Source organism: Apium graveolens, chromosome 4 (assembly GCF_009905375.1).
Source record: "Apium graveolens cultivar Ventura chromosome 4, ASM990537v1, whole genome shotgun sequence".
NCBI classification, from domain to species: domain Eukaryota; kingdom Viridiplantae; phylum Streptophyta; class Magnoliopsida; order Apiales; family Apiaceae; genus Apium; species Apium graveolens.
The window spans coordinates 132959831-132982350 of record NC_133650.1 but is presented as its reverse complement, the minus strand read 5'-3'; the positions used below and the strand labels follow the sequence as shown (position 1 = coordinate 132982350).

At 32.0% G+C, this 22520-nt stretch overlaps 1 protein-coding gene across 2 annotated transcripts; it reads right to left on the bottom strand.

Annotated features, from left to right (window-relative positions):
• Nucleotides 1–2554: 2554 nt before the first annotated feature.
• LOC141719921 (uncharacterized) lies at nucleotides 2555–18606 on the bottom strand. Of its 2 annotated transcripts, XM_074522283.1 has the most exons (13): nucleotides 18437–18604; nucleotides 17500–17584; nucleotides 17274–17344; nucleotides 16284–16398; nucleotides 15816–15895; nucleotides 15481–15565; nucleotides 15309–15389; nucleotides 13815–13909; nucleotides 13034–13084; nucleotides 11697–11777; nucleotides 9521–9593; nucleotides 9318–9395; nucleotides 2555–2852 (listed from the first exon to the last, which is right to left on the bottom strand). In XM_074522283.1, the coding sequence occupies exons 1-13, from the start codon at nucleotides 18544–18546 to the stop codon at nucleotides 2814–2816; spliced, it is 1044 nt and encodes a 347-aa protein (XP_074378384.1). In that variant the 5' UTR covers nucleotides 18547–18604; the 3' UTR covers nucleotides 2555–2813. The 2 variants fall into 2 exon arrangements, with proteins under 2 accessions (XP_074378384.1, XP_074378385.1); XM_074522284.1 differs by lacking the exon at nucleotides 17500–17584 and having other exon boundaries at nucleotides 16284–16378; nucleotides 18437–18606.
• Nucleotides 18607–22520: the final 3914 nt, after the last annotated feature.

Genomic DNA, 22520 nt, shown 5'->3' with positions numbered 1-22520 from the left:
AGTTGACATTAAAGTTAATTTTTATCGCGTAGCTGGTAATTAACAAATCCAGGATCTACTGGCTTATTTCTTCTAATGAACATATCTACATTTTATAAAAATTAAACAGACCTAGAACCTAATGGCTCATTACTGCTAATGAACGAAACAGAGTTGGATATTTAAATTACATTTAGTTTACTCTTGACTTGGCTCAAATTATGAATAGTTAACTCTGCTGAACAAGCTGTAAAGGTTATCAGGAATCAGGATGCCCATATCTATTCTTGTATTGCCATTTTGGAAATATATATGTGAAAATAATAGGAGTTCTTTTGTGCATCTATATTGCCTGGTGTTCCTTGGTGACTTTTTAAAAAAAAATTAATTCTTTAGCAAGCAACTTTTAGTTAGCATTATTAGCCTAACGGGGCAGAAAACGAAAAAAAATATTTATACTAATTAATTTGTTCCAGTAACAAGGTTGTTTCCGACACACTTATAGTTAAAGTAGCGGCACTATACCGAGCACACAATAAACACTAAATTTTATAAATTTGGTGCATTTTTATTGGTGGGGTTGTTGCAAATACAGAGGAGTTCATCAATATTTATAATTAGAGAACCAATCAAAATACACCAAACTCATCAGAGTTAGTGTTTATTGCGTGCACTTGAGCACACATTGGAAAAACCGTACCGTAATTTAAATCTCGACCAAAAGTGATATTTCTGTTATTGTCTTGGTTGTAGTTTAAGTTCAAATTTGCAACTTTTTTTTGTAAAGCATTTTCAATAAGCAACAAGAGGTAAGCCTTAGAGAAGCTAGAACAAAAAAAAAGCCTTACTAACTAGGATATTACATACTTGCAAAAACATACATAACTCAGGAAATCAATCACGAACAAAAAAAACATGCAACTTACGTACTATTATACTAGTACCGAGAGCAATACCACAGAAGAGATACCTTCATTGACTAACACTGTCTTCTGTAAACTTTTTTTAAAGAAAAAAGAAAACATAAATTAAAGCAAAACTTTACCATTTTAATATGAATTACCAAATAACCATGGTTGCATCTCACCAAGCTCCATACATGTACATATTTATTTACTTTAAAGTTTTTTAACATAATTATAACGAGCTTTTTCTTTCAAAATAATAAAACTAAGACAAGGTAAAATAATTTTCAACTATGAATAAACTAACAAAATATATTATTATACATATAATAATATTCCAAAACTAAATATTTTATATTAATAATTTAATATGAACATTAAAATTGACAGCCAAACATAATTTCGTTTGGTCGGTTAATTAAAAAATATGTTAAAACCTTTCAAAATAAAGTTTAAATAAGAAGTATAATTTAATTTAAAAAATTAAATCATGTATCAAATATAACTACAAACTCTATAAATTATTATTCAACATAATTTCTATTGCGTACTCAACTTCTTTATTACCTCTTTTGTAGGGAATCAAACACTTCCAAAATTAATTTTTTAGTAATTCAAATTATAATATAACAAAATATTATAATTTACATACAAAATTATAGGATAATTTTTTAAGATTTTAATTATCTAAATTTTGAATCCTCCACTAATATAATACATAAAAAATAATATATAAATATTTTAACTTCATTAATATGAATAATATATAATTATTATATCTTATGATTTATTTTTTATAAAATAATAAAATTACAAATACTATAACCAGCCCGTACATTGTATTCAATATAACTATAAACTCTATAATTACTATTCTAACATAATTTTTAGTTGCACTCAACTTTTTTTTACCATTTTGTAGTGAATCAAACACTTCCAAAATTAGTTTTAATAATTTATATTATAATATAACAAAATAAAATAATTTACATACAAAATTATCGGAGGACTTTTTAAAATTTTAACTATCTAAATTTTGAATTCTTCAGTAATATAATACATACAAAATAATACATAAATATTTTAATTTTATTAATCTGAATAATATATAATTATTGTATTTATAATTTATTTTGTATAAAATAATAAAATTACAAATATTATAATCAACAGTTATAATCTAGTTGATTATATGTACAAATTTATCAAGAAAATAATACAATTTTTACTGGTTTTACAAAAGAAAAAAGTAATAGAACTAAAAATGTTTTTAGCTTCAAGCTATTAAATTTCTAAGATTCTAAAAAATTTAATATATTCATGTACTAAAGAAATTTGTATATTAAGGAAAATTTCCCAGTGTGCGATAGCTATATTGCTAGTTGTTTTCGGAAGACGCTAAAATAAACATCCCTAAATATCTCCTCAATTCTTCGTTAAGAAAAGCACTACTGTCTTTTAAATAATAATAAAAAAAAACATCCCCAGCATCTCCTTAATTCTACATCAAGTATGATTTCAGAATCCGGACACAGGTCCCCACCCATCCAAGAGATTAAGCCCATGTCTTCAATTCATTTGTTTGAAAAAGTTCACATATATTTAGAATTTACATACATGCCACAACCTAATCAGCAGATACATATACCAACTGAATCTAGACATGCAAATATTAAACCAAAGCAAAATGTTATGGCATGCATTTCAATGATAAAAAAGGACGAACCCCTCTTCATATATGTATAATGATTAAAGTGTAAAATTGACTCTTAAGCATTTTAACTACAAGGGAAGACAAATAATCACTTTGAGTTAAATCTTTATCTTCACTCTGAGTTGAATCTTTATCTATACCCTTGATCACCAGCATCCTAAAACACATCCAATCTCACATCACTACAAGTCAGCTTTAAGTTCTTTCGCATCTGTTTACTGCTGTGACTGCATTGGTCGGCGCAGTCCGGGTATCTGCAACAATATTTACCCAATAAATTCAGTGTTAAAATAATTCTTATGTAGTTTCTTGTTCAAGGAAAACAGTTTGTACGGACTTAAATATAAACAATAAATAGCTCTTTCATCCTGAAGATTAATAATTATAAGGAGATGAACAATTTAGGTTATATACTTTAATAATGATATTGTTTTAACTTTAAAAAGTAGTGCATCTGAAACTGAAACGCACCAGCCCCAGGAAAAAGTCCTTGCCAAAAATAAATGTCATTAACCTGTCCTAGATGTGCTAATGCCTACTACGCCCAGTGTTATTCCAGCTAAGACGCCCAAAAGAGTTACTCTGAGGAGCATGCCTACACAGCATATTATTCTAACTTCAAAAAGTAGAGCATCTGAAAGTGAAACACGCCAGCCCCAGGGAAAAAAATCCTTGCCAAAAACAAATTGTCATTAACTTGTCCTATGTGCTTATGCCTACTAGCCCAAGTGTTGTTGCAGCTAAGACGCCCAAAAGAGTTATTTACTCTAAGGCGCATGCCTACACAGGCCTCTATTTAGATTTTCTCTGAACAGAGGAAAAGAAGGATAATTTTGTAGTTCTAACTTGGTACCCCACATCTCCCTGCAAGGATCAATGGCTTAGTGGGAGGATTAACAGCTCCACCCCATGGTTATCACGAAAACTAGTCCGACACAAGAAGGAGATGGAGATTGAGATTAATGTTTTTGCTTGATTTATGTTATAAAGTTTCTATTTGCTTGAACATTTTTATATATGGTATTTGGATGTAATTATGGAGTAACTGTGCTTAATTTGAATATAATATTCTTTTACTGTTATATTAAATTATGAAATTGATGTGTTTAGTAATATCACATATTAAATCTAGTAAATCTATCTATGTGAACGACTAGTCGACCAGTCTCCTTGAAGGTGCTAGGGCGTCAAGACTTGACTTGCGCCGTATAACCATGGACCATGTTGTACCTTCCCCACACTGCCAGTCAGGGGTATTTGAAAAGATAAGTGTCCGCCAGTATGCAACCCATAGCGCCACAGTAGCCCAGTTCCCCAAACAACGCAAACAAGTCTACTGAATCATGATTTATGAAACAATAGACTCCTAGCGGATGCCTCCAAGGATCAACACTAGAGCAAGGGGAGTGCTAAAATGCCATTTGTCCATTTATGTAATCCTGCACTACTGTATTAAGCAAATTCTGAATATCATGTTCAAGTTACATTATTTAAATAAACTAGATTAGTTCCCGCGCTCATGCCCAGTTATTTAGTTTTTATTTATTTAAAAGTAATAATATATTAGTTTAATTATAAATTATTTAAAATATTTATCAAAATAAAGTTATATACTTACAATTATTATACTTGTAGTGGTCATTTAAATATCATCATTTTATAAAATTTAATTATGATTACTTATGTAGTTAATCTTACACAAATATCTAATATTAGGAGTGATATGATATTTTTATTAATTATAGAAATTAAAAATTAAAAATTAATATATATATTGTGCAATATTGCGAATAGGTAAAATATGAAAAATAAGTAGAGAGAATTAACATATGAAAATAAGTGAGAAATGTGAATCAAAGAGAATTAATGGAAATATAAGAATAAAATAGAATTAGTAAATAGGGAGATTTAGCGAGATATTGACAATATAAGCTCATATGACATTATCTTAAGATAATTGTGTAGATCAAAAGCGGAAAAATCATGTTAACATAAATAAAATTTGTACGAATTTTAATAAATTATATTCATGAAAATGACTTGTCAAAAAAGTGTTCATGAAAATAAAAATTTGAGAAATGATAAGAAGAGATAAATCATGGAAGGCGAGAAATGGGGAGGATGGAGAATTAGTGGGATTAGGGTTGTCAATGGATCGGAAATCCGGTCTGATTCGATCCGAAGGCTAATAGAGCGTATATGGATCATTAAAAATAAAATCCGATCCGAAATAATTCGTTCGTTAATGATCCGATCAGATAAGTAAAAGATATGGATTTAGGTCGATCTGATCCGACTAATTTATATATATATACATATTATAATAATTATATAATATGATACATTTATCTAATTTTTTAAACTGTTTTCCACTGTCTGTGTCAAAGTCACAATACAGACTATAGTCAAATATTCAAATGAATGTTATTGGCTGCATTTGGATAAATATCATCAAAAGCCTTGTTTGTTAATTTGTTCACCTGGTCTCTCTCTTAAATACAGACTAAATGTGTAAGTACTAGTAGTTTATCTTTTTATTTATTAAGTAATTAAGTAATACTCCCTCCGTCCCACTGGGATGTATACGTTACTATACGGCACGCATTTCGAGACTTCTATAAAGTATAGTTTTATAATGTTTTTTCAATTTTTTTTTGAATAAAAGTTTAAACATAAAACTTTTATTCAAAAAAAAAAAATTTAAAAAATATTATGAAACTATATTTTAAACGAGCATTGAAAAGCGTGCCGAAAAATAATGTAAACAATCCAGTGGGACGAAGGGAGTACAATGTATCTTTTCATTGTGCATGAGATTTTATTGACAGTGCTTGGAATTTAAATTTGGACACTGCTGAAGAATGAAGATTGTGGTCCGGAAGTCTAATTATCGCTGTCATTTTACATTCTGAATTCAGTATTTTAATTTTTCGTCTTTTTGGATTTTAATTATGTATGATAAGAAATTGTTTTTGCCTATAAGTTTTATTGTATCGTAACGAATCCGGATATGGATCGGTGATGCAGGACAATGGTTGGGAAGGGGTAAAACAAGGGTTAAGGTAGGGGATAAAGGCTAATCTCCTCAGAGAATCGCCAAGAAACACAATAAATCCATAGATTTAATTCATATTAATCAACTCTATTAATAAAAAAAGATTACATAGTACTCCTAAGACTTGGTGAACAATTAACTTGGAGACTAACTAAAATCAAAGATAAAAGGAAATAAATCCTTATAATAATAACTCATACCTATTAATTATTTAATACTATATATTTATTTATTTATTTTCTAGAATATTCCCAACTAAATAATATAATTACTAAATAAAAACATACTTACATCTATATAATACTATAAAGTAATTAACAACTAATTTAACTATATTATGCTCCGTATCATTCTCCTCACCTTTAAAAAGAACTCGGTCGCGAGTTTTATAATAAAGAAGAATCAATTATCCTCGAACGGGACTCCATATTATTAGGACTTGAATTTTTGGAACCCATTGAGATATATCTTCATAGAGATGTTCAAAAAATCCGAAACCCGAAATCCGATCCGGAAAAAAGCCCAAAAAGCCCGGCCCGGTTCGGCCCGGCCCGCGGGCCTTAAATGGGCATCCTTTTTCTCGAAAATCTGGCCCGGCACGAAACCCGAAAAGCCCGGATAAAAGCTCGGATCTAAAAAAGCCTGGATAAAAGCCCATATCTAAAAAAGCCCGGATAAAAGCCCGGTTCGGCCCGGATAAAAGCCCGAACTTTTTGAAAAGCCCGATTAAAAAACCGATCTTTTATATAAAATTTAAAAATATACAATATTTTGTATGATTTTTAAAATATTATACTATAATATTAGAATCAATTAAGGCATATATGATTATTTATATATTATATTAAAAACTATTTATTTCGGTGTCTAAACTATTTTATCTGATATATCAAGATATTATTTCTCCGGTATTTAAACTACTTATAATTCGAGTTACATAATATTAAAATATTTTTTTAATATTTAAATAAAAAGCCCGGATAAAGCCCGCGGCCTTATATTTCTTAAGAAGCCCGGCCCGACCCGACCCGATTTTTAAAAAAGCCCGGCCAAATCTATTTTCAAAAAAACTGGGCTTTCCCGGCCCGATGGATTTTTTGTGCATCTCTATATCTTATGCTTGACTTCATAAAACCATTTTGGAATTATAAAATCAAAATGCTCAACAAGATTTGCTTTAGCTTGAATTTCTTTTCCACAAATAAACTCGAAATGCTCATTTTGTTGCTCAATTTCAACATACTCGTCATCCTCCTCCTTTTGGGGCACATCATGCTCCATTTGTGGCTCGGATTCGAGATTCTTTACGATTTCAATAGGCTTTTTCGTGCTTTTTGTTAATGCCTTAATGGAATCATAAGTTGCATCTTTTCCAATCTAGCACTCATGTCCTTTGATAACTTCAAGATATATTGCAGTAATGCTCTTTCACGCTCAGATTTTAGACGTGTTATTAAATCATCATAATATTGCCACTTCTCGTATGATCTTGCATAATCAGAGCTGTATGGATCCAATAATGAAAGTGAAATAGATAAGGCTAAACGATTTGTCTCAGCAAAGGATATCTCACAATCAATTGTTTCGGAGGATTTCATCGTTCTTTCTTCAAGAAAATCAGGGAGGACAGGGTTGTTTCAGAATAAATAAAGGGTTTTGGAAGCCCTCTAACCTCTGGACAGAGACTGCAGTGGCTGCTGGTGGTTGATGTCGGTTGAGGACAGGGTTGTTTCAGAATATATAAAGGAATTTTGGAAGACAGAGACTGTAGTGGCTGCTGGTGGTTGATGTCGGTTGCGCTCCTGGTGGCTGTCGGCGGCGGCTTCTGGTGGCTGTTGGTGGCTGCTGGGAGTTTTTTTTTTATTTTTTTTGTAGGGAAGGTGTTTTATAAAAGGTTTAGGTGAAGCAACGGCGGCTCTTGATACCACTTTGATGCAGGTTGGGAGGGGTAAAACAAGGGTTAAGGTATCTCCTCGGAGAATCGGGAAGAAACACAATAAATTCGCAGATTTAATTCATATTAATCAACCCTATTAATAAAAAGAGATTATATGTTTTTATATAGTACTCCTAAGACTTGGTGAACAAGTAACTTGGATTGAACTTGGATTTTAAGGCATTATATATAATTCATGGATTTTAATGGATTATATATGATTTTGATTTTACGCAAATTCTAGATAAAATGTCGTAGAGTGTCGAAGAGTATTTGAGATTTAAACATAATCCTTCAAAATCTCATGAATTATGGTGGGATTTCAAAAACCATAAAATACATTAAACAATCCCACAAAATCCATCATTTTATGAAGTCCAAAAAAATCCGTCGGCAGGTGAATACCATCAGATTTTAATGGATTTCATATAATCCCAGTTGAATACCATCAGATTTTTAAGCATAATTTAAAATCCTGATTGAATACCACCAGATTTTGTAGCATAATTTAAAATCCTAGTTGAATACCATAAAATTCTGATACATTTTTTAAAATCCCAATTGAATACACCTAGATTTCATGAATGGAAAAAATCCTTTAAAATCCCGGTTCAATATACCCCCTAAGTAAAATGAACGATAAAAGGAAACAAATTCTTATAATAATAACTCATACTTATTAATTATCTACTACTATATATATTTATTTTCTAGAATATTCCTAACTAGATAATATAATTACTAAATAAAAACATGCTTACATCTAAATAATACTCCCTCCGTCCCGTTGAATTGCACACGTTTGGTTTGGGCATGGAGGTTAAGAAAAAGTGGAATGTTGTAAGAAAAGGTAAGAAAAATGGGTAAAGTGCTATGAAAAAAAAATGGGTAAAGTGGTGGGGTCAATCAATATTAAATGAATAAAGTTATTGTAGTGGAAAAAAGTAGTGGTTGCAGTTAATTTTTATATTATAAAATTTTTACTATTTTTGGTAAGTTTTGAAATGTATAGAATTGAATGAGACATCCCAAAAAGAAAAATGTATAGAAATGAATGGGACTGAGGGAGTACTATAAAGTAATTAACAACTAATTGAACTATATTATGATCCGCATCAATCGGGCTATAAAAATTCGGCTAAAATTCAATCTGGATCCGAATTTGATAAAATTAAATGGATCAAGATATGGATCAAAGATATGGATCAAGGCTGATTCGATTCGGATCCGATACATTGACAGCCCTAAGTGGGATGGTTAAAAAAAATTGTGAAAAGAGAAATCGGGAGGAGAGAATTTGTCAAAAGATGCAATTAATAACTTTAATTAAAGTCAACCATAAAAGAAAATGGTGACATGTGTATCTTTTAAAAGAGGGAATGCCATGTGTCCATTAATAACTTTAATTAAAGTCAACCATAGAAGGAAATGGTGACATGTCTCTTCTAAAAGGAGAGAACGCCATGTGTCCAAGTCGAACTAAAATAATGCCACTTGTCATTATTGTACTTTGTTTTAGTATAGTGTAGACGATTACATCTTAAAACATGTTTATAGGCTGCCAGAATTTATATATTTTATATTCACAAACTCAAAATTTACTCAAGTTATCTAAGAAAAATACTCAATAAATAACTTACAAGATTTACCACAAAGACCTAAGACCTTATAGAATTTCGAAAAGAAAAATTGTGTCTAGGGTCATATATAGGTGAAATAATGACCAACCTCAACGCCGTTTGGGCCTATCCTATTACGTGAGATAAAATTTAGGACAGTGATGGCAAACTCATCAGGCACATCTTCCTGCAACATATTGACATCAATGCATAAGACATGTTGGTCAAAGAAAATAAAGACTTTCGTGAATACAAAAGAAAAGCAATATGTCAAAAATATAAAAACAAAGCTCATGAATTATAGGATATAACCTGTATAGCATGGCCAGTATGTCTAACTAGTACCATTTGAAACTTTCCTTGCATTTGACCAATAGTAAGTGCCCTGCAACATTAAACAGAGTTCCGTGAAAAAGCTATTGAATATGGGGCTGGGCATTGTAGTTATAATTTAATGCAAGTGGCAATTGAACATAATTTGTTTCATGTGACCAGAAGACAGATTACATGTTGCTTAGTGCAGGAAACAGGAGGCCACAGAAAGAAAACTCCAGGAATAGAGCTTCTGTATGTTCAAAGTATAATAACTAACAGAACCAGATTTCCTTCAGTGTGAAGACTTCTTAACTGTTGCAATTGCATTCACAGTTGATATGTGAGATGAACTTGAATAAAAAAAACTAAAAGGTGTCCATTTGTAGCAACGACTACAAGATCGACCCTAATTTCTTTTCTTGCTCAATCTATGCCTTCACTATCGTAGTACTATTGTTCGATTCTTGGTATGGAGATGTTTATTCACATATACTAGAAACTAATCCCAAGTCATGTCATTATCTAGTCTTCAGATTTGGCTTATCTTTATCCCTATGATACTTCTGCCATGTACTAGTTTGTATGCTTCTTAGGTGACTCCCAAGACGAGAAATATGGAGACAGAAAAAAAGTAAACATTTTGAATAAATAATGATCCGAAGAATTTATCACTTAAATAAGTTATAAAAGACACAAATATACCCTGTGTTTGGCGATCAATTTAACATAGGCGAAAGTGACAAAAAGAATGGCAGGCATAAACCTGTATGTTGTGGATTGATGATTTAGACACTATTGGTCTCTAAACAAACAGGGAGAAGTATACCACAAAAACAGTAGTAACGTATGCAAAATCACGTATAGAACTATACTAACGGAAGGCTTAATTATAACTTAACCCTTAAAGTATGAAACGGTGTACACATAAACCCCTAAACAAAAAAGTTGTATATTTTAACCCTTCAACTATATGATTTTTTCACTTTAATCCTTTTGTTTAATTTTCTTCCGGTATTGCCCTAAGTGTTATTATGTCCGCAATCATTTAAGGGTAAAAAAATGGACGAGGTTGTAGATAAGAGATCGAATTTTAAAATATACTCTGCCTTTCTATGGATATCAAGCTGCTAAACAGCAATAATAACGGAAATCAATGCATATGGTTTACTCATTATTGTATCATGAAAGGCTGGAATAATAAGAGACTCTCCAGAAATTGTGGCAGTCTGATAATTTTTGCAGCAGATGCCTATTAGAATGATGCCGTCACTGGTATTACACACCACAACAGAAATAGGAACTAGGGAAATAATTATATATATAAATATTCACAATCTTCCCAAGGTTTGATAAAGAGGAAAGAATTATATTCTTTTGACAAAAACATGCACTTTCCTAGTTAAAAACATTAAGAAAAAGATGCGAGTTGTGGACTTTAAACTGAGTAACGAATATTAGAAATTCCTGGAGTGCATACATAAAAGCTTCAAATACTGAATAGAACTTTTAAATTTTAGTGATATAAATTTAAGATGGATACTAATCCATCCCTAATTAAAATTACTGAAACAACAGCCAGGAGAAACTGTTAATTAATATAGTTAAGGTGTTTCTGGCATTATCCGTCTTATTCAAATAAAACAATCCATTTTATCGTGATTGTCTTAGCATACGTGAGCAATAGCTCAATATAAGTCACCTCCTATAGAGAAACTATAGCTATTATCTTAGCTTAACTATAGTTGAGGGGCAAAAATACACAACCCTTAAGGATGATATTGGAAAATATTCTAGCAAGAGGGTTGAAGTGTACAAAGCTTGTAGTTTAAGGGCAAAAATATACAACTATTGTGTTCAAGGGTTCATGTGTCATGTTATACTTTAAGGGCTGGATTACAATTAAGCCCTAACAGAAACAAGTGCAATGTGATCATTGTCAAATAACAAATCAAATGCTCCAATATAGTCCCAGCGCAGAAAAAGAAAGTTTATGTTGCAGACCCAGGAAGATGACAGACGAACTATCTATTAAGAAAGCTAACAAATAGACGATAAACATATATTTACGTTGAACATTTGTTTCTCTCTTTCCTTTAAGAACTATCTAACAACAAACGGATCGTGAGGAAAAAGAACATCATGATAATTTCTCAAAATAGTATATGATGAAAACCTGTCCAGTCTATCCGTCCCAGCTAGCAGTAATATCTTTGGAACAGGTGATGACAAAAACTTTTCTGATAGACCTTCATACCTGAAATTCAAGTACGAAACTTCAAATGGATTACTTTTTCCAAATAGTATATACTAAGATAGCAGAGATCATACAAAGGAATTTTAAAGAATAGTGCATTGAAAATTTTGGCTCTCTAAAATTTTATGCAGTTGGTGTACATGACATATCTATACATTAAAAAAGGGTGATGGCCAAAAATATCTACTTTTCTTATAAAATTTACAAAATACTCCATTTAAAAAGTTTTGGCTAATTAAACCGACTGGATACGCTTTTGAGGATTAGTATCAGGCTATCAGCTAATTGCTTTCCAAGTATGGGTATTCATGAGAGATAATTGTTTTTGTAACTTTGAAGCTGCGATACGCCATCTTGGAATGAGAATTTGCTGATTTATTTTTATTCAATTTTACCACTGGTTACTTGCCCCAATTTTTTTTTGTTTTTTTCTAAAAAACCAAATTTCCTCGATAAAATAAGAAAATAACATTTTTGGGATACCCACATGCGGAATCGGTAACCTTGTTACTTAATCTCAAAAAAGTGATATTTTTGTCATTTTTTCATCAAAGAAGTATAAAATATCTTTACTTCTATAAAATCATACCAATCCAAACATCCCATTATACACCGCAAGTAGGGTATGCGAGGGTAAGAATAAGATGTGTGCCTAATAAGCATGAGTGCGTGTGCACATAACTGGGATTCGGGTGCGAGGCACATATAAAATAATTATAAATATATGTAGAACTTTTAAAATAACTATCACTAGAAAATAAAGCATTCATCAGAAATTAAAATACTTATGAACTCTCGTACTTTTCTTAATATTAGAAGGGCTAAGAAGTTCGTCAATAATAAAGTTACAAAGAAGTGAAGGAAAAGTACAGTCATACGATAGTAGTGTAGTACAGTAGAAGTACAATCCACTCATACTGAATTCCACTACCACAACTGTACATACCCCATTACTAAATTAGTTTATCCTTCACACTACACAGCTCCGTTCACGCAAGTATTACAGTACGAGCATCCTATTCAATATGTACAATAATGTTCACATTGTATGGATTAAACAGATTACTCTTCATCAACCATTGATATTAGAAGTGATAGCAATTGATATCAATTCCTTATCTAATTTTAGAGATGAAACAACATTTCCCACAATTAACTTTTACCAGAAATAAGGCCTTTATACAAATATTTATTGTCCAAAACTTATCAAGTTAAAGTGCACCAGTGACATAGAAAATTGGAGTTTAAAAGCATACCAGCCTCTCCAGTATTGTTCTGTTTCCATCAAACGTGCTCTGTGAACGTAACTGCAAATTACAATTAACGATGAATAAAAAAAGTTAAATGTGAAGGATAAATGGAATTTTTCTAATGTTTATATATGGACATCATCATTTTTATCACAAAGACGATTATTCGATGACTAGTCAGTGACTAGTCGACGCGAAGGTACTACTTATCGTCGACTAATCGACGTGAAGGTCGCCCAAGAGTCTCCAAGCCCGACTTGGGGCCTTCATAACCATATTTGTGGTGTACCATGAACCAAATGACAGTACACAAGAGAAAAATGGAGATGAAAATGATATTAATATAGATCACTTTGCTTGACATTCATCATACATATGTTTTTATTTGCTTGGATATGTTTGATATTTGGAATATTAATGTTATTATGTGGTACCTATGCTTATTTTGAACTTACTATTCTAGTACTTTTGATTTAAATTATGAAACTGACGTGTTTAGTTATATTATATATTAAATCTGGTAACTATATGTATAATAAACACTTAGTCGACTTTTTACGACTAGTCTTCACGAAGGTACTCGGGCGTCGAGGCTCGACTTGGTGCCGTGATAACCTTGGACATCAGTTATAATTTAATGTCAGGGTTTATTCATAGCCTATCCAAAAAGTTAAGGATTAGCCATCGTTGAGCTCAACTGGAAAAAAACTGTTTGAGAATACCAATTAAAGGCATTTCAGGGGGGGGGAGGTTAAGTAGCTATAGGAAATTTATTAGTCATTCTTACCACTTTTTCGAATCATCATATTTAACTGTACTGGGAATTGATATACGTGCAGAATCGATGTTTCTTAAAGTTCCTCCTTTAACACTCCATTCAATCTGTTCAGAAGTTTACCAGAACAATTACAATTAAAATTTCAATGAAGCTAAATCTAGATATATAACTGACATAGAGTAGTCGAGTTTATAGAATGATATTATGGTTCACCCCTCATTGGATGAAAACGAAAACAAAGGACACATAATGAGAGACTCAGAGAGTTCAAAAAACAAAAAAGTACCGTGTAAGCAGATATTAACTTATTGACATTTCAAAAGGCAGAAACAAACATGGCAAGTAGGACTGTCCATGATCCCTGTAAGAAATAACAAGAATCTGGAACACCTGTCACCTAATTAAACATAGGTCACTCAAAATCAAAACAACAGTGATTTCAAGCTACACTATTTCTGAGAAGCTAGAATCATGTACTTTCCTAACCATATTAAGGTCACACAACAGACGTACTTCCAAATTTTAAGTATTTACATATTTAGGTATGTAAAATAACTATAGTTCAGGGAAAGAAGTACCTGCCATAATCTATATGCTAGATGAGATCTCAACCAGATTGCATGATGTAATTATTTTTCTCTGATTTGCTTCACCATTTCCATATTTCTTCTCTTAATTTTTCTGGATTCTCTGTCTCTCTCTTAGTTCAATATTTCTTCTCTTAATTCTCTGGATTTTCTGTCTACCATTTTGTTTCTTTCCCTCTCACTGTCTTATCTTTTTTTTCATTTTTCATTCCTCTCAGCAGTCACTACTCTTTGGCTTAGTTTTGCACTCTTAACACCTTTTTATTATTAATAAAGGACATAATGCCCATATATTTTTTACTTTCCATCGTGAACTCTTTTAATTCTATTTGTTTCCATAACTCATAAGGTAAAAGGTCTAAATTTCTTATTACTTAATTCCTAAACTTATTTTCATATTACTCAACCTTAGACAAAATCAGGTTACTAAATCAACATCCTGACTCCTACATATTTGACGATTTATGCAACTTGATTTAATAGTTATATAGCTAAATCTCCTTGGTCCTTAAAGATACATAACCTATTGTAGATAGAATAGAAAAATGGCAGATCACCAAGCGCATACATAACACAGGAGCAGCCAAAAAAATCAACACAACAATTTTGTGCATAATCAAGATTCAATTTTCTTTCACATAGCTATGTAAAGAAAATTCCTTTGAAACTGTAAACTTTAGTTAACCACCAACCCTTGACCAATTCCTCTCTTGAATGTCGAATAAGGAGGATCTAAATTTTAACATGATAACTAGATATTGTTGGGGATTAACTAATACATACTGTTGGAAGTGAAACAGTAATGTGTAAGAGAAAATTAATACTTAAGTCCCATGGATATAAATGCACATAAACAACAAGACTGATAACAGTAAGCTGTAAAAGGGAAATAATTCAAATTGTAAAGTGCAATTACAGCTTTCTCAATGGAAGGAAAGTATTGCATCCTGTTTGAGAGAAGTTTCTGCATATGCATCAACGAAGCCATGGCTGTTCCCTGAAATTCCAGTTTGTTGTCCTTTGTAAATAATAACTTTATAGAATAATCACGAAATGGCAACCCATGAAGCTAATCAATTCAAACAAACCTCTACTACATCCACAACAATCAACCCAGCCAAACTAGGTAACACTTTCTTTGCTGCAACATGTACTGCAACTGCACCTCCCATGCTACATAAGCCATAACATAAGGAAAATTTGTATGTCACGAAAAGGTGCAAAAAACATCAACAGAGAGCTACAATTTCAAAAGAAGAGATTTATTTTAAGCATGCTCTACTTGTCCGACTACAATAAAGAAGTTTGGAGGTATATCTTATCCATACTATATATGCAAGGAATAGAAATTGTGCATTGTTCTGAAGCTAGACAACCAACTTGCATAGTAGACTAGTAGTAGATACTTGAATTGGGCACCAACCTATGACCAACAAGCAAAATTGCAGGAGGAGAATCTCCATGCATAGTCTTAATAACAGCAAGCACATCACCACATAACCTCTGCATACATGTAAAAATAAAATATTAATCCCACCTTTAAGTTAAGAAATTAAGACACTTTCACTTATTGAAACAAACCCTTTAAAACAATCTATTTTGAAAAAATTGTCTTCAAAATGTGCAGTATTAGAATATAATATAAGATCCGGTTGGGGCCTTCCTCTTAACACCTTAAGGTTTTAGATAAGCTGGTTACTCAACATGAAATCTTTTTAGAAGAGACTTTATTTTTACACGACACAAATTGGAATTTTATTGGTAAAATATGGTTGGTTTGACCTGTGAGCAAAATGCATATATTACACACAGTTCACAAGTCTGATCCAAACCGAAGTGTTGAAAATATATTTTTTAAGAAAAAATCCTGAAAAATTAGTGGAATACATACCTCAATAGACAAGTCTAAGTCGTTCTCAGTAGATGACTTTCCGTGTCCTCTAAGATCCATAGCAACTATCCTTGCTTCCTGCTTTATTTTTCTTGCTGCTAATGCAAATGATAGCCTTGAAAAATATAGGAGATAAATTACATAATTGATGAATCTATTGTTATTATGTGCACATAAGAGCACTTAAAACATAGGTGAACTAATCTAAAATTCTTACTGGTATAAATACATATATGTATAAGATAATAGATAGGAGAGATTGAAGAAGTAGTCTGTAGGAGTTACAGTGTAATCATGCATCCAAATTTAATCTTATCACCCGGAAGCACAAGCTCTTTTAGTAAAAAAAAAAAAGTATCAAGCTTCTTTGTATCCAAAATTTTAAGTTACAAAAGATATACACCTAGGGTAATTAGATGACAAGCAGACAACAAGAATAATTTACATATAAAAATTATGTCGAACAAATTTTAACTAAGCTCCAAATCAGCCTAAAACTTATTAAATACTCCTACAATGAAAATCATTTTGAAACCCAGACTTACGAAACATCAGTCAACCCGAAATGGACAAGGACAGATAGGTTAAACAAAGCAACCATGGGGAAATCTCATTTTCATAAAATTTAATGGCATTACAAAAAAAAATATTTACAATTCATGTTTTTAAATCAGATAAAAGAAAATTATTTGTTGTTTGTTGCTTTTGTCTAGTAGATCTACATATATACTGATATGGTACATAGCATTTCCATTTTATTAGAGGCTTGGAGGGAACTAGCATCCTTGTATTAGGTATACTAGCTTATTACAGTTTAGTACAGATTCATGCTTCCTGCCAAAGATCTTAATGCAATCACTGAGCTGTATGCATTTCTACTTTGCAAAATTTTGCATTCATCTCAATAGGTTATAAGCTACGGTCACTACAGAATTGCTACAATGCAAGATATGGCGAGTAAATATTAAATATTGTGTATTCTAATCATACCCAGAATAACCACCTCCATGCAGACAAAAAACAACTGGTCCTTCTTTTCCTGCCGTATATACATGAAAGACCTACATGATGAGGCACATTGGTGAATAGTAATGCATTTTAGATTCGGTTGTTTGCAAGACACAATACTGGCATCAAAGTAATAAATTGTAACAAGAAATTGAATTATTATTTTTATTTAAGAAGCATCTTGAGTCATAGGAAAAACATCACCAACATTTTCTGATTCTGGGATGAATACATCAGACTCTTGGTCAAAATAGGCAGACCAATCCAATGGAGAGTACTTCTCTGATGGCGGCCTTAAAGAAAAACATTTGCGAGAGAATTATCTTTGAAACCAAAAAGAACCATAGAAAAAAAACAATGGAAAGACTTGGACATTACGTAAAACTGAAATAAGCACACTATGCAACCGGAATCAAGTAATCGTTGAGTTATTTAAAAAGGAGGTTTGGTTATTTAAAAATTTAAATACTTATCCGAAGCCGTAATGGTACCCAACGCTTTTACGACATACTTTATCAATGAAGTAGCAATTCCGCCAACAAAAACTAAAAAATATAGGCTATTGGCTTTAATTTGCATATTTTCTTCGTTTGCATTGACAAGATTAAATATATAGATAGGCGGCAAAAAATGACAAATAGAGGTGAATTATCTCCAAATTTGAAATGTTTAAATAAAGTAAATTTAAAATAAATAAAATGCCTATAAGCTTAAGCACACATAATAACACTAAACAAAGAATATACATATTAAGGTGAGGCAGAAATGAAAACCGAAAGTAATCATAAGCATGAATTATGTATAATAATATGGTTTAAGAGGCTACATGAGTATCATGGGTTGGTTGATGGTGGAGTATTAGTTCAAATGTATCGTATGACATAATAATTAATAACATATACGTGTTTGTGTTTGTGTTTTTTTAAGATACAAAAATCATCAAACGAGGAATCCTTTATATACGCATTTGTTTTTAAGATAGCAAATTATAGCCAATTTTACGGTCGGGGGAATTTTATTTACGCATATACTGAATTGTGTACACATCCGCGGTTTGTATATGAAACAATCGCTATCACAGAGAGAGGGAGGGAGGGAGAGAGAGAGAGAGAGAGAGAGAGAGAGAGAGAGAGAGAGAGAGTTACTGAATAGGAGGGCGAATAGGTAGTTTTTCACCGGCACCTCCACATCCAACTCCACCCCCTGAAGTGGTGGTGCTGCTGCTGCTGCTAGTTTCTTCAGGAAGCGACTCCATCTTTTGATTCTCTCTTCTGCCTTTACCTTTCTTACCTTTCCTCCACCGTACCCTTTTAATTTAATAATGGGCCTGTTTGGCAGCCCACTTCCGATATTTTTTAAACCGCCCTCAGCTCACTTAAAGGCTTATAAGTCCGTAACAGCTTATCGATAAGTGTTTGTCGACCCAACTTATAAACTGAATTTATAATTTATAAGCTGATAAGTTGAATGTTTGTAATGACGTACTTTTTCTCAATTTATTTTGATTTTTGATTTTTTTTATCAGTTTTAGTTTTAAAATATATTTTTAAAATGTTAATCAAACTTAAAATATAAGAATTAAGATAATTATATTTAAAAATTATTTATTTTAGTTCATTTAAATAATAAAATTATTCTGACTTATAAGTTAAATTATCCAAACACTTATATAATTTATAAGCATTTATCAACTTATCATTTATCAGTCACTTATTCGATTTAAGTCATAAGTTACTTATTTTAAGATTTCTCAAACGGGCACAATATCTATGTATATCTATGTATATAAGTTCTTACTTCCCTTTTGAATAGTAACTTCAACCCCAATTTAGCATTCTACCCACCAAATTGTAAAAAATACCACATATTCCACCATTGATACAACATATTTTCTACTTAAAACTTCCAAAAAAAGCTATGTTTTCAAATTTCAAATATGAGAATATTCCCCCAAATAAATGTATCAAAATAATTATATACAAAGTTCATTGATTCTGATCTATATACAAAATTTTATAGTTGATAATTAACTTGGTGAACTGCAAGAAATAAGCAGTAGATAGGAGCTTTGTACTGCCAAATCTTTGATCTGTTTTTCTCTTAAATGTGCAGATACGCGTGAATAAGCTTATTTACCAAGACAAACCCAGACTGAAAACAGCTCTAGAAATGCTCCGAACTAGCATAAATCTTGAGGATAGCTTAAGCCAGGTTCATAATTATGTGATCCTCTCTTAATGTAGTTCATAGTTATTTTAATAAGTTTATAACAGTGTTTGGGTGGATACACCATCATGTGCAAGTAAAATACATATAGCAAAGTACTGAATGAGGTTTAAAATTGATCTGAATTCTGGATTCAAGATCAATCTTTGTTTATGTTCATAACCCTCTCTTTACATTTGTTACGTATTATATACTACATACACTACTTATATATTTATATTTGTTGCAGGTTATCTATTGCTGAGAAAGTGTTCGATGATATACCTGAAAGAAAAAGTTACTAAATTTTCACTGTGTAGTTATATTTTTGATTTAGTTATTATTATTGGTTTGCTTTTGGTATATATATGTATAAGTTTCTTTACGTATTATCTAAATTATTTGCATAGGCACACTTGAGAGATATACGCAAGGAGGCCTCTGTCTTTAGCTGGGGTTTATGGTATCTAGAAACATGTGCACATGCGTCAGACTCCGCTATATATGCAGATGATTTACCTTACAAAGTATCGAGATCAGGTTAGTAGTCCTAAGCGTTCTTATTATTAATTGGTTAAGCAATCACAAATCTTCGAAATTAAATGTCTGGTTTGAACTTATTTTAAAATTTATCAATGTTAAAGCTATATTTCATTTGGATATATAAATTGTTATATATACTCTACTTATCTTATCATCCCAATCTTGTGACGGCCTCAACTCTGGGGTCAGGAGTTGACGTCATCCACAACACAACAACCAACATAATAAAATTTACTTCACTGATAAAACATAATCACGACCCCTCTTACCAAGATCTTTACCAGGTTTAAGTAGGTTTAAGTATAATTTAGGTTATAATTTACCACAAAACTAATTCATTACAACCACTGTTAGGAATATGTGTATTAGTTTGATGATAAGTTAAACAAAACACTTAAGTAGAAATCTAGTGTTTGTAGCCTCAACGGATAAGACCATCTTGGCTATCCGTTGAAGGAGCAGCTTTACTTAGAAATGAGTTTAGTATTGTAGCACATTTCAGTCTCTGTATTTAAGTTATACTTCTTAGATGTTGTGGGAAATTATCAGTCATGTTGACTACTAGTGGATATGCAAATAGGAGGGCTAATTGTAAATATTTCATGCCTTGTAATTTTGTATAAGTGAAAAAGTATCAACTGATATTAAAGACCTTCAACGGATAAGAAACAAAGCTTCAACGGATGTCTCTAAAGCTTCAACAGATAAGATCTATCAACGGATAAGTGCGTCAACGGATAAAGCTTCAACTGCTAATGCATCAACGGATAAAGCTTCAACGGATAAAGCATCAACGGATGAAAGCTTCAACGGATGCTTAGTTCAATAGCAGTTGATAGTGACAATTCATAAGCTGACAGAGGCACATTGGTTGACAGAGACAAACTGGAATGTGGCAGCCTCTAGGAGGAATCAAGAAAATGCAGTATTTCCATTCTGGTGCAAACAAGGAAGTATTCAAAGATTCACAGCCAAACCTAAATTGCATTGGATAGATAAATGAAGAAGAAATATGTGAAGAACCTTTTAATTGTATTTTACAGTTTTGTCTTCACTTATAAACTTGGTGATATATATAAACCAAGTAGCAGCTAGTAATTAGATGTGAATTTTCCAGAGCTGTTTAGAAAAATCCAGAGAGAAAATCATCTAGTTTGTACTAGGAAGCAGCTGTGATTTAATTCTTTGAATCACAGTTTTTCTGAAATAACACATCTCTGGTGGAACAACAAATCCACCAGAAAAGTTTTTAAGTCTGTTGTGTTCTTTACATTTGTGTTTGAATATATATCTGTCTGCATTAGCTCAAAGCAATTCACACACACTTGCTCATCAAAACACATAGACTAGAAATTGCTCAAAACTTGAAAAAGTTTTGAGATTTATATTCAACCCCCCTTCTGTAAATCTCATTGTTAGTTCACTGGGAATATATTATGATGATAGTGAAGATGAGAATGATAAAGAAGGCACCTCGAGAAGAATACAAAATCTGCCTTTGGATAATACACAGAATGCTGCATCCGTTGAAAGTCTTAATTCAGCTTCCGTTGAAAGAAGCAATGCAGCATCTGTTGAAAGACAAAGTGCATCATCCGTTGAAGTTCATAATGAAGCATCCGTTGATCATAGTCTGTCAACGGATAATCAAGTCACTTCATCAGTTGATAGAACTCCCAATTCTTTTCAAAGGATCAACAACTCAGGGGGAGTTTCAACCAATCAACATTCTATCTCATATCATGACAATACTGAGGCAACCTCATCTAGAGCTAATCTACCACCTCAAAGGAAATGGACCAAGGATCACCCTTTTGAACTGATCATTGGTGATGCTACATCTAAAGTGCAAACTAGAAGGGCTACTCAAGATGAATGTCTGTATAGTAGCTTTCTGTCACAGGAGGAACCTAAGAGAGTGGAAGAAGCTCTATTGGATCCAGATTGAATTTTAGCAATGCAAGAGGAGCTAAACCAATTTGAGAGGAATAAAGTATGGAAGCTGGTACCCAAACCAAAGAACAAGAGTTCTATTGACGCAAAATGGGTATTCAGAAACAAGATGGATGAAAACGGCATTGTCATAAGGAATAAAGCCAGATTGGTTGCTAAAGGCTATTCTCAACAAGAGGGAATAGATTTTGATGAGACATTTGCTCCAGTTGCCAGACTTGAAGCCATCAGAATCTTTCGAGCCTATGCAGCCCATGCCAATTTTAACGTCTATCAAATGGATGTCAAGAGTGCATTTCTGAATGGGGAATTGGAGGAAGAAGTCTATATAAGCCAACCTCCAGGATTTGAAGATCCAAATTTTCCAGACTATGTGTATTATCTGTTGAAAGCACTCTATGGACTAAAGCAAGCACCTAGAGCCTGGTATGAGACTTTGTCAAAATTTCTTCTAGATAATCACTTCACAAGAGGTACTGTTGACAAAACTCTTTTCTTTAGAAATGTTAATAGCTCTACAATACTTGT